Below are 13,999 nucleotides of genomic sequence, written 5' to 3'. Positions count from 1 at the left end.
AAATGGAGTGAGGTTTTTTTTACTCAGAGCAATATGCGTAAATACAGTGCCATATTTATACACACACATATGCCTGTGGTACTAAAATAGTAAGTATCTGTGTTCTTGACAAATAATTAGCATGTGTAATCTGGATTATATTTTCTGTCTCTCTTTATTCAGATAAAACCAGAGGCCTTTGGGTTTTTTTTTGTGAGGAAGAAGCAAGGCATTTTGGTTTTAGTGTGTAAAACTGAGCGAGTGAATAAAATAGAGTGACTGAGTGAACAGATGATGTTGTACAAGTGTATTATGATTTAAGGGGCATAGCGTGCAAAATATGTAAGATGTATGGAAAACTATTTTCAGAGAGGGAACACTTCACAGAAACAGCGTCTGTTCTTTTAGAATGTATGACCAGCCAAGAAAACCTTTAAACAGTTTCATTTGGAATATAAGTAATTGTTTTTATTATTCCTTTTAGGAAGGATGCGAACGCCGCATTGCTCAGTAACTTTGAGGTAAGTTTAGCTGTGTTCTGGTTTTGAACCAGCGCCTTAAAGCTGTCATCTGTCACTTGGATACTCCTGTAGTAGCTGAAAGTTGCCAGTGGCAATCAGTGTGTGATTCCCGCCCCCCCCCCGCATTTGATCTGCTTTTAAGAAAAAAGCTTTTTAAAGAGGATCTGGAAATGTTTTCACCTATAATGAGTTGTATTATTATTAGTTTGGTCCCAGACCTGTAAAACCAGATATAAACATGGCTGAGAAGCAGGTATGTAGAATGTCAGTAGCTTGAACTTCAGCCTTGTTGTATTTACACTGATGCTCTGTGGTTACTTTGCTGAATCCTCTTGTTTATGGTAGGTTGTCATTTAGAATTTGATTCTCCACATCTTTAAACACTTGCACAGTTGCGCAAGCGCACTAGATTCAGTGGTACTTCGTGTGGCGTATGGTGCATTGGGTCCCAAATGGGGCGTGTTGACCCCCATGTGACTGAGCAGCGATATCCAAGTTCTCTTTTAGTTTTTAGTTTAATCTTATGCCAAGCCAATATAGCACCAAGTGAGTGACACACTGATGACTGGAGTGTCTCTAATATTGCAAATAAAACTCTTGCAGAAAGCCCTTCACAGACGGCTGCTGCTAGAATCACTGTTTCGTATTTAACTTTAACCTTGTGATGTGCAGCATCATCCAAGAACCTGCAACTTATTAATGCATAGTTGTATGGAAGCCAGTGTTACTGGAAATGCAGTCTTACAGCCCTGAATGCTTGTGTTCTTGTAAAGATCTTCCAAAGCAGGTTAGATTATAGGAAAGGTGAAGCAGTTGGCTCATCTGACGTTTTATTCAGGATAAACGCTCCTAGGAGCCAGTGATGTCCCTTAGTCTGGAGCCACAAGGAAGTTACAGTGCCCTGTTGTAACAAACAATGAATATTGGCATACACATAACAAATAGCAATATAGTGTTCTTGTTGGTTTAACCGCAGCCAGGTATTGGAGAGATCTCAGTGCTTTGTTCATGAATGTAATTTTTTGGCATGGTTTTAATAAGCCAAGTGCTTTGTATTATTTTGTTACTGAAGCTTGAGTGTTGCACAGCTGTTTCCATCTCTTCTGAAATTAATCTTGAAATGTTTTATCATGAGCTGCATCTGTCTGTGTACAGCAGAGCAACCATCTGGGGACTGTTAGAAGGGCTTTAGTGACTCACTTGGAAAGAACTGTCTTGCCTGAGAAATAGATGATATTTTGTCAGCCAAACTAGTATTAGGTGGCTGTTAAAAACGACTGCTATTGAAGGAAAATAGCAAGTATTTCAGAGATTATTTACTGCAAAATCATCTCTGCCTCCTTCTTTATGTGCTGGGATATTGTTGGAATATAGATATTATTGTCTGCTGAGGTTCAAGTGATGGCAGCCACTTTATGTAAAATCTATATGTGTCCTAAAGGTATGGTCCAGAATAGAGAGAATTGCAGAATCCATTCTTCATGCTCTTCAGTCAGAACTTTCTTCAGCTGAGTCCTTTTGTTGGTGAATGTACCATGTGTGTTGGAAAAGAGCAAAAGGAAGTGGAAAATGAAGTTATACTGATGAGAGTGCTTATTTCTCATTTCCCTTTCACAGCAGGGTTGTCACATATGCAGCTTTTCATTCCTTACAGGAAGGGATTTGCAGTGTCTGTAGCTATAGGCTTTTGGGGCATGGCTTTTCACTGCTCTTCAAAGTACTGATTCCCCTGAAACTAGTGATATCTTTCTGTTTGCTCCTCTTTTCAGTTGCAATTTGACTGGCATAGCTAACATTCTCTGTATTGAGGTAATATTTTGCTCAGAAAGTGCTGTTTGAAAGAAGTATTCAGGATTGACATGTTTTATGTTCCATGCCTACATTTCTTGTGTGAGTTTTAAGTTATGTTGTGTTTTGGTGTCACTGGCTACATTTTCTTCAAATATATATTAGGTAAAAGTTCCTAACTTGAGTTTTGGCTTTCAAGTCAGGATTGATGGGTGTTCCTGTTTCACAGAAGATGCAGTATAAAGGGGTTGCAGGTTATGTTCTTATTTCTCACTGTCTAGAAATGTTTGTATTCTTATTTCTATGGACTTGTCAGTTTGTCATGGATCTTGATATGATCAAGATATCTTATATGACCTAGAGATCTTATCCTGATCTTGAATGAAGCTAGTTAAAAATTAAGGGATGAACAGAAATAAGTGGTCTGTTACTTTGCTGTGGGTATTAGCTCCTGATATACTGTAAAGCCTGAAGCAAAACATCTGAAGAAATTTCAACCTAACGTGATTTAATATGGGAATAAAAGAGTAATTGTGATGCTGTCTCAACATGTTGCTGTGGATGTAGCTATAATGAGTAAAGATGTTGTGGTGTTGCAACGAAGTTGACAAAGCACAGTTGCAAAAATCAAAACATCTTCCTTGCCTTCAGACTTTGAATCTCGTTTCTACATTAATAATCACTGTATCATAAATGTGAAGGTAACTTTATTACTTTCTTTTCAGGAATGTCTGCTTGTATTGCATTGCTATGATGAAATGAGGAGCTAATTTAATCTTTGTGGCATAACATACCATAACACTGTGCTGGTCATTGTAACATTTACTATTATGAATAACTCCACTGGAGTTTAAAATGGGATCAGTAATCTCTGGAGCATCTATAGGTCAAGCTTTTATTTAGTTGGTTCCTGGCAATGTGACAGTTGTAGAGTTTACTTTTTTTGAAGATAAAGTAAAATTGCATCTCTGTGAGATGGGATACATATCCCTTTTAATACTATAGTTCTATCTTTTGTAACAAATCCAGCAGGGCCATAAACTTGTGTGACATTTTGCTTCAAGCATCACTCATATTTAAATGGGAGCTCTGTTCCAGTACAGCAGGGTATGACCCAACCATGTTCAGAGCATAAGATAAACAAGTAGAATGGATTCATCCTGGCAACTTCTCCTTTGGAGCTCTTGGGTAACACTTAACAAGTGCTGAAAATCTGTTATTAAAAATCAATTTACATACCTTTTCATTGTTGAGGTGCCACAACATTTTTCACTTCAATTGCTGCTGCATTCTTCACCAAAGAAGCCACATTATTTTTGTTTGGTTGATGGGATTTTGCATTGTTCATTTCTGTTTTCCTGGGAAAAGGCTCTCAAATGGTCTAAAATACTTTAATTTTTTCCCTCAGGTATTCCAGTTACTCAACGATCTTAAGCAGCAGCGCAAAGAGAGTGGGAAAAACAAGCAGAGCTCTGGTCAGCAGAATCTGAACACGATCATGTATGAAGTGAGTAGCAGTGTGACATTCCTTTGCAACTTAGTAGGTTACATCCTTAGGTCTGTATGTTAATAATTTTGTATCAAATCTCCCCTGTAAAGACCACGGTTAAATACTGTATTTGCCACTTTTCTGTGGTCACTTTGCTCAGGTTGTGGCTGCCTGCACTATCGGAGCAGAGGCTGCTCTTACTAAAATCTGTCATAACAGTTTTTTAACAGTTTTAGTTTTGTGACTTATTATTAGTCCAAATATTCTCTCCTTCTAAGACGCAGAGCGGAGCTTTCTTTCATCTGATGAATTGATGATACCATGTAATCATGATTCCAAAGCTGAAGCGCAGATCACATATGGTATTTTCTGTATTAACAGAAATAAACTGCTAATTTCCAACTATTTTTCTTCTTTTTGTCAAAAGAATAACCAAATCATATATTCAGATGACAACGTGAGTTGATGTCAGACTGGTAATGAGAGTTTAACCTATTGCTAGGAAGAACTTCTAAAATTGTATGATACAAGTAGGAACATTTGAAATTTCAAATAAGCAACTTCGATACAGACTTGCAGTGTGACCTGTTGTGTCTGTGTTGGAGAACTGCATGAGTAGCACCATGATTAGCAGCGAGTTGAAAGCAGTTTGCCTTGCTTGCATGAGTAATCCTGTTGAGCAGCAAAACTACTCATGCGAGTAAGATTTGGCCTCGGCTTTGTTTTGTTTTAGTTCTGGCTTTGTTTGAAAAGGTACAGGGTTGTAATTCCTAAGCCTCGTATTCAACAAAATAGGGGCTTACATAAAGTCTAATTTAAATCTTCATGGAGACAAACAGTCTCTTCCTGTACCGCTTTGAAACAGTTGAGAAAGATTCTGTAAGTATATGCTGTCAGAAGGTACCTTAAAGCTTTAATCGCTTTGTTACCTTGCTAGGTGTTAAGTCCCTATAGGAAGCTGGCTTTTGTGCATGGAGTGAAGCTGGTGTACACTCTAGGTATATTTGCTTTATATCTGACTTGAAGAGAACCAGAATTTGATTGCCTTTGTTCATGCTGAGTGTGTCTTCATGAGCTGTGGACAGGCTTGTATCCACTGGTATTGAGATCACTAGATGAAACTTGCTAAACTGGAGCTCTGTTTTGCTGTTATGTCCAGCACTTTAACCGATTTGAAATCGCTAAAGAAAAACTAAACTGGAAAAGAAAATAACTCCTATTAAGCAATTTTATTACATGACAATATGATGATTTAGTGTCAGTCATTATTGATGCGTAACAACTTCATTTTGTCCAAAAAGGTCAGGTAGGGCTTGTAGAAAGGAGGGGTATCTAACACCTTATTGTGCTTTTAAATGTATTTCTTAACAGTCCAATGAACCTTGTGCTTAAGAATACCAGTGATTTGTATTTCATCAGTTCTTTACCTGTGTAGTAGGATGATTTATCCTGTGATGTTGAAGTCTGTTTTGTTTTACCTAGCATTTTAAAATAATAACGGATTTGAATCGAAATACACTGGAAATACATTTGCCTATTTTCTGATGTGCCTTAGTGGTCTTATAGCTCATTTTAAACCAGTGTCTGTTGTTTCTGCTTTGAGAATACTGATGCTGCTTTTTTGGCCTCCGACTTTCCAATATAAATATATAACATTTTCTAAGAAAGAAACTCGGAGTACCATGTAGAATTGTGTGGGGTTTTATTATTGTTATAGACAATATGTGCATGTGGTGTCCTACTACACGTCTCTGTATTTGCCATCCAGTAAGTGCACCAGGAGTCAGTTGTATTGGTACTTCTAAGCTTTATGTATAGCTATGCAGTATCAACAGGTGAAGATTTTCTTCCTTAACGCAAACCAAACATTGACAATAGTCTTAAATCCTTCAGTTGCTGATGCACACAATGCAGACAATGCAAGGATTTCCTTGCCTTTTCCATTGATGGGCATTATTTCCAACTTTCATTTTGGGGTCTAATCCCAGCAACAAGCAACATTCAGCAAGATTCTAAGCTACTTCCACTGAAAAGACAGCTGTGAATTGGAATTTGTGTGGAGTTTTTATCAACAGATGTTTGGTTCTTACTCCTGTCAAGTTACATTATGTATTATCTGTCTGCTGGGTGTCCTGTTGTTTTAAACAAAGTAAGCAGATGTAACATCTGCTGCAACAGTTAGCTGAGGTTGGTGGGTATTACATGCAAAAGATGGAGCAAAGATAAATTGTCTTGTCAGATAACCATTTCTCATAGTTCTTGCAGATGTTCATGACAGCCCATCTAACCTGCTTCGATGAACTTTCACAACGTATTGCCAAATAGCATATGAAGGATGGAAACAACCATAGATTGGAGAGCTTACTGAGTTATTTATGGGTTGGCAGTGAGAGTATCCCTGGCAATGAGCATGTGAAAGCTTGGCAGAGGATAACATGGTTTTAAGGATGAATAGTATCAAACTTGTCTGAAGTGTTACTGCTTGAAAACAAAAAAGAAACCCCAAACCAACAACAAAAGAAATAAACAGCACAAAACTGGTAACTTTTTAATCTAGCTTTCACAGTAAATGTTTGTTGGTTTTAAAAGAAGTGAATGTGAGTGATACTATTCAGCACAGCTGTGAGTATGTCTTGATCACAGTCTTAGCATCACGTAAAATCATTTCAAGCCAAGAAAGCAAGTGTCTGCTGTCACCGCAGCAGGTGGTTTTTTAGTAGAGCTAAAACTCGATCCTTTCCTGTTCTCTTCGTCAACATGTGACTGGGCTTTGAAGAGATGAGAGAAATGGCCTCCAGGGCCATGGAGGGAATAGTCAAAGCTGTAGTTCTCACCTGGATGTGTAATGAGCTGGTTGGTTCATGTCGTTACAGAATAAATTTGCTGGGGCTTTCTGGATAAGTACTAATGTCATTTCCGTCATGTAAAGTTGTAGTTAGGTGTTGCCTGTTTCTTACACCCTCAGCATGTATCAGTATAGGCTTACTGAAGGTAGAAATATGTGAGTGATCTGTGTCATCTATGACAGTGCTTCCCACTATTAAATAAGAAACCAAACCCCAAGCACTGGAATTGACTTTTCCAGTTTTTCTGAGTGATACTGAGGAGACTTTCCAAAATCGGCTTGTTCCATACGCAGCTGGTAAACCGAAGAGTAACTGTGAAATAACAAATACTTCTCTTTCTGTCTGTTGCAGACACTGAAGTACATTTCCAAAACACCCTGTAGATACCAGAGTCCTGAGACGGTGAGAAACTTCCTTATAGCAATGAAAGGCCATAAGCTAACCAAGTAAGTTGTGCCTTTGATTAGAAGTGTAAACTCATGGTAATGTTGAAAAACTGATCCCCAAATGCACAATATGATAACCTGTTGGGTTTTGATCTACTTATATTCTGCCATTATTTAAATACTCATCCAAACATCTTTTCCTTCAGTCATTAACACCTACATGGATGAGTATTTCCTTAAGTGGGCCAGTGGTTATCACTGTATATCTCAAGCAGGTTCTTGTCAGTGTGCTGGGTTTTAGCATGTTTTCACATGGTCCAAGTGCAAAATAGGGTTCATAAAATGTTTTCAGAGGATGAAGTTGTAAGTTGTAAACGGGTTTCGAACACAGTAAGAGAACTGCAAAGAACCCCCCCAACCCAACTCCCCCTCTATTTTTATGAACTTTCTAAAGGAAAAATGCATTCATTCTGAAGAGGTGATTAAGAAAAAGGTGACTGTGTTGCAGGGAGGTAATAAGTAAATAAAATTCTAATATAGACGTATGGGGAAAAAGTTAATTTTCAGGTGAATCTGTCAAACCCAACTGCTACAGAGCAGGGTTATGCTCTCTCCTTACTGTTGAGCAAACTAAGATGTTCAGCTTCTCTTTTTCTGCTGTCTGTCCACCAGGATTTCTGAGATGTACATTTCAGTTACCTAAATACTGTGTCAGTCAGCCTCCTCGGTGCGGTTTCCAATAAAGCTGAACACGGAGTTCGTATTTTCTTATTTTGGGAAGTCCTGTGTAGAAAAGAAAATATTTCCTTCGTAGTCAAATTTTCAATCTTCCTTTATAGTCAAGAAGACTGAAAGGGCATTTTTCCTCTTTGGCAGTGGTGCAGATACCTGTTCACAGTGCTTGGAATGCATAAGCCTCTTGAACCTCTGCAGAGTGTGAGCAAAGCCTTCTGTAAATAGTCAGATCCAGAAAGAAATTGCATCAGCTGGCTACTTGCTTGGATAGCTCTAATCAGTCATCTGATTCTTAAAGCAGAGAGAACAAAGATTTAATGGCTTCTAAATGCCTTCTCCTTCACCACGAAGAGGTAGTTTATGCTGTATAGACACTGACTGCATTCTTTTTCCCTGCTGGAAGGACTCCCAGAGAGTTCATGTTCTGGGAAGGAGAACTACTGAAATTTGGTTGTGTCTCAAAAAGAAATGCAAAGTGAGAGCATCTGGAGAGTGCAGTGCTACGAGGCAAGTTTTTACCCTGTCCAAAGCACAGTAAGTTGTGTAGAAAGCAGATTGTCAGCTATTTTGTTGGCTTTCAGTGCCCCCTCTCTACAGTCATGCTCACATCCAGTCTGTCAGCAGCTCTGATCACAGTATTGCTGCCTCTGCAGACACAGGGGTGCTAGTACTTGGAAGCTTAGTCATGGGTATTGTAACTTTGCTTGTAGTGCTTTCTTTTGTAGAACTAAAGTTGCAAGGTCAGTACGTCAGTGTTTAGTCCTCTCATAGCTCATTTTATATAGTGGGATGCTAGTTTATGTAGTGGGCTTGTTGAAACGTCGAGAAAATGCTCTTGAATATAAAGACCTGGTAGAGACAAAAGAAAGTGTATTAAATTGGCAACAAACTATTTCTTGGGTAAATAATGAACATCCCCTTCATTTCTGGTAGTGTGAAACAGTCGTCGTTTTTGAAGTGAAATAAGCTGGTTCAGTCTGTAGAGGACGCCAGTTTAGGAAAGCACTAGAAGAATGCTGTATCACAGCAAAAAGCCAGTGGGAGTTAAAAAGGCAGAAGAGTATTTTTCAGAAGTAACCGAATGAGTCCCATTAAAAGCCAAGGGTTTCGGGTTTTTTGTCGTTGTTGTCTTAAAGCTCATTTTTCAGCTTCTTTCAGGTAGAATTTGACCAGGATCTCATGGTTAACTCTTAGAAAAAGGCAGGGGATGTATGACATTAGATGATTTGATTGCATCTGCTCCCCTGTATGGGGTCTCCAAGAGTGAAACTAAATCATGTTGAGTCGTAACAATGAAAATTCTTGCTACAGAATCTCTTGGTCTCTCATAGTGCCTACCTGTTTTGTGAAGATCTACCCAAATATTCCCCTTCCCATACCTGCCTGTTCTGTGAGCTTGAATATAGCACTGCTGCAAAAGTTGAAGTAGTTGCAAGCTTGAAATGAGATTTGACTATTTCTTATGGATGCTAGGAAGTGCCTTTGGTTTTATGTGTCATCCTCTCTGTCCTTTTTTTTCTGAATCAGTCTATGAGGTAAGCAAGAGAATTATTCCAAAATCATTTCCTTCTGCTTCATGGCAGAGGGATGAGAGTGTGAAGAACCAACCACTAATTTAGGTTCTAAATTTACCACATTTATGGCTTATCTTAATGCAGATTGGACTGTGACACCTTGGTTTCTTGAGCATCCTGCACAACTTTGTTAATATCTTTGTCATCTGGTAAAGAACGTGGCAGTTTTGCATTGGCCACATACTTTACAAAAGAAGAAATTTAGTGTGATCTTGGCAGTTCTTCTTTCTTCTAATCTTTTCCATTCAGACACTTGGATCTAGAAGTATCAAAGCCCATCTGGCAGCCTCTTCACAACTAAACACAGAAAGCATATGGTGTGCAATTACTATATAATTTTATGTTAAACCACTTAAAATAGTAATGCCTCCAAGGAAATTCTGAACTACCCTTTGGTTCATAACCAGGATAATTTCAACACTGCTCTGTTGTTAAATAAAAACTGAAGGCTTTAATCATTTCCATCCTGTGATATTTGTATAAAAGACTTCACTAGGGATTTTGTTCCGGTTACCTGGTAAGAGAGCTTTCTCACCCTTTGGGAGGAAGGATGTTTGCTTCAATGCTTCGATGTTTGCTGTCCCAAGACCTTGCTTACATGATTTTGCTGTAACGACCTTTCCTTCCATGCAGGTTAATAAACTTCAGAATCCGTCTTTGCCACTTCCTTTCTGGGCAAGGCTTTCAAAGATTTGCTGTCTCCCTTAATTGCTTAGCTGGTCATATGCTGTCTCTGCTGGTAACAGCTTTCTGAAAGTAGGTGTTTTGATTTAAGATACACGTTAGTTGGTGTCTATCCTCGGTGAGGGCACGGCGGTGTCTTCTGTTTTCTTGTTGCAAGAGTATTAGAGGATCTGGTTAAAAGATTGGTCACAAACACCCCATCATCTTAGTCACAAACACCCCATCTGCTTCCTCTGCTCTTTCAATTCCTTGTTGCAACTCTGCCTCTTCCTCAGGGAGGAAACACTTAAGCAGTGCGTTTGTGCTGTTAGGCTCAGCATCTTCTTTTCTAATAGAGGGACTTCGGGGCTTTGAATAGAAGAAGAATTTGCAGCTATATCTTAAAAGCCTGATGGAGGTCGGTAGTGTGCTGAGCTCACTGTCCCTACTCAGTATGTTATTGCAGCACTCAAGCACTAGGTTGTGCTACTGCATGCGAGAATTTCAAGGTAGTGAGGAAAGAGCAGACGAGTTGAGGTACCATTCATCTAAAGAACGGAGCTTTTCATCAAGTGAATTTTCATTTCTTCTGCACTCCTTCCACAAACCTGAAGGCTCTGAAACGTTCTGGCGCCAGTTTGCTGGTAGCCTTGTGTTGTCACATGGTGTGGTTCCTGTAAAATCACCTCAAGCCTTTTCTATCTGTTACTGCTGCTATTTGCTACTCAGGTTACCAGACCAGCATCTCTTTTCTGCTGACAGCATCCGTTTTCTGGGATTTTCTCTTTTAAAATATACTAACTTACACAAACAACTTAAACCTTTCCAAGTCATTTCAGATAGCTGCCTTGCTAAATGGAGCAAATTCAATGGCATCTAAAGGTAGATTTCACTCATATTGTCAGTAAAGTGTGGTTAAGCCCAGTTTTTAACTTGTCATCAGTTATTTTGGTAGAATCCAAGCTGTAGAACTGAGATTTTTGTACAATGAAAAGCTCTGAACTGACATCGTACTGAGGTTTATTATTACCTTGTGGAGGCCTCAGGCTTTGGCTAATGCAGTACAGTAAGCCATGTTGTACTTGGACATACACTGTGCCACTGAGAGCTAATTTTCCAGTTTTAGTCCTTGGAATGGCTTCATATTTTCTAAGGTAGTGTGAATGGCACTGCATGAAAAGAACATTTATTAAACTTGCCCTCTGTAATCGCCATCAAACGAAACTTGGCTCTGCATGTACTTCCGCTGTTCCTGATAGCCTATCTTGGATTGAATTTTGGAATAATCACATTTCCAATCACTGCGTATTATTATACGTCTTTCAAAAAGGGACATAAACATTGCCCTTTTTGTCCTTATGTTAACACATTCAAGGAAGGGTTGAGCTGAAAATCAGCAGTACTTCTAGAAAGTATTTTCCCTCATTACTGCCAAAAACTACAACAAATATAAGCCTCTGCAATATTCAACACTGAATGATTTCCTTTGTAATTTTTGTCTCCTCCAGAGCTTTGAAATGAATATTCAACACTAAAGCCAGTTTAACAATAGCATCATTGAATACTCTTTAAAAAGGCTGTTGTGTTTCCCTCTAAATGGATTAGAAATTAACCCTTCAATTTGTAGCAGTGTTGCTCAATTCTTCATATTCAGATGCCATTATCAGCCCTCAGATTTCATCCTGGACAAATGTCCTGACACTGAAGTACAGTGGTAACCCCACAGGAGGATACAGCCCATGGGCAGACTGGTACTGTGATTTCACAGACCACAGCTCAGGACTGCTCATCCCTAAGCCAGATCTTGTGTGATCTTGATTCAGACATTTTATGCGAGTTGCTGTGGCTGACTCAAGACCATAGCATTTGACTCTTTAGTATTTTCAGCTAGTAATGAAAGTCATGGTTATCTGATGTTAGTTTATGGTTTTCCTAGCAACTAAAAAGCATATATTCCTAAGGATAAATTTGCCTCTGCACAGTCACAGATGTTTTAGGGGATTTTTTTTAGCTCTGTATGCTGTATCTTGGCACTAACACCATTCTTACCCATGCCTATAGATCTCTTACTAGAGCAACAAAATGTGCATACATATATATTTACATTCAGTCTAGGAGTTCAGTAGCTAAAACCATACAATACCAAGTTTTGCTTCAAACAAAATGCTGTAAATATTTGGCTCACTGCTGACAGGATGTGATGCATTTTGTCTTAATTTACACAACAGTATGTGACTGGTTTTATTACTGTTTTTAATCTGTGAATTGATTGTCATAGAATCATAGAATGGTTTGGGTTGGAAAGGCCCTTAGTCATCCAGTTCCAACCCCCCTGCCGTGGGCAGGGACACCTCTCCCTAGACCGTGTCACCCAAGGCTCTGTCCAGCCTGGCCTTGAACAGTGCCAGGGATGGAGCATTTACCACTTCTTTGGGCAACCTGTTCCAGGGCCACACCACTCTCACAGTAAAGAACTTATTCCTTATATCTAACCCAACTTCCGCTGTTTAAGTTTGAACCCATCACTCCTTGTCCTATAACTGCAGTCCCTGATAAAGAGCAATGCACTATGCACTACAGCAGTGTACAGTCCATTTTTCTACCCAGATATGCAGTGTGGTCTTGAACGCAAGACAGTGCTTTTTTTGTCTTCTAGAAGAACTTAGTTTTTACTGTAAAGGATTCCAGCACTGGAATCTCCATCCTCACCTCCTACACTCTCCCCTCAAACACAGACCTCAGATCCATTTCTTCTCCGTAACTGTGCATATTTTTGTATCCCACAGCCTGAGCTTTGTATGTCCCAAAGCCATTTCCACATCATTTTGCCCTCAGCTGGAAATGCTGATCTTGGCTCTAGCTGAGTCTCAGCTACTGCTGGATGTGGCCTAGAAGTGGGAAATTGCCATTTTGGGATTTCTCCCTAGGCAGGTCCTATAAGAGTCTGCACAACGAACAATTAACTCTGATTAGTGGAATCTTGCTTTTATGTGAGAAAATAGCTTGCAGCCGTCACTCATCTTTTGTGTGCATTCTCTTGAATGAGCAGCTTTCATGTTCCAAACAGTGTTAATGCAAATCCAGGCAGTCTAGAGAAAATACAAATACAGACTTTTGGGGGTCAATTAAGCTGAAAATGTTCTTCACCCTCTGTTTAGATGAATGGGGCAGTTATCCTTTCTATTTAATGAGCACAAGGGTGAGCACACATGCTGTAGGAAGTGTGAAGATGGTTTTATCCGAGTTGGCAGAAGTTTGGTTTATTTCTTAGATGTAATGGAGCATGAACTAAATTCAGGCTTATTGTGTCTTGTGCCCAAGCAAAATACTGCAGTCAACAGTGATATTGATGCATGTTGAGGCTTGCAGCACTTGCCTGCATTAAAGCTTGTTTTTGGCAGAATTGTGGGTATTCAGGTTCTAATTTATGTATGTGCTTGCAAGAAATACCAGGTACAGGGAGATTCTTATGCTAATAGTCAGATTTTGGTATCAGTGTTGGAAAAAGTCAGTGCAGTGGGTACTGAGCTCCAGCTTAAATTGTATGCAGTGCTGGACTGCTAATGTTGAGGGTTGAGTAATCCACTTCTCTACTGCAGCATTGAACTTCAGAGGCATTTTTGTATTTGCCTCAAGGGGATGCCAGTAGTAACCTTCTCATCACTCCTTTTGTTAAGAGTAAGAAGGTTAGCAATTACACGCAGGGAGAAGAAGTGGGATAAAGACATCAAAAGGGTCCTCTGAGCTGGTCTCAGTTTACTTGGACTAAGTCACTTACAAGGAGCAGGAAGAGCTGCTAAGATGGCCCTCTGTGTAAGCAGAGGTAACTGTTCATGTCTTGCACACACATATGCTTGGTATTTCTTGATTAATCTTAGCAGCTGGCTATTTACTAAACAGAAAAGAGAAAACGTTACTGTTCTCTATTGCAGGAGAAACATATCTATCCATACTAGTACCCGTTACACCCACACTACTGTCAACGTGTCTGTCCAGTTGTCTTCAGTTATAGTCAGTT

General features: G+C 39.3%; 1 protein-coding gene across 3 annotated transcripts in view; it reads left to right on the top strand.

Moving 5' to 3' along the window:
- Positions 1–13,999, top strand: part of CRCP (CGRP receptor component) — a 33,420-nt gene that overhangs the window by 3,733 nt on the left and 15,688 nt on the right. For all 3 annotated transcript variants that reach the window (XM_065694550.1, XM_065694551.1, XM_065694552.1), the window contains exons 2-4: positions 464–500; positions 3,697–3,795; positions 6,975–7,069. In XM_065694550.1, the coding sequence (XP_065550622.1) occupies positions 464–500; positions 3,697–3,795; positions 6,975–7,069 (231 nt within the window). The remainder of the gene's footprint in view (positions 1–463; positions 501–3,696; positions 3,796–6,974; positions 7,070–13,999) is intronic.

This window comes from Lathamus discolor, chromosome 14 (assembly GCF_037157495.1).
Source record: "Lathamus discolor isolate bLatDis1 chromosome 14, bLatDis1.hap1, whole genome shotgun sequence".
Classification (NCBI taxonomy): domain Eukaryota; kingdom Metazoa; phylum Chordata; class Aves; order Psittaciformes; family Psittacidae; genus Lathamus; species Lathamus discolor.
This window is presented reverse-complemented; position numbering and strand designations above follow the sequence as displayed.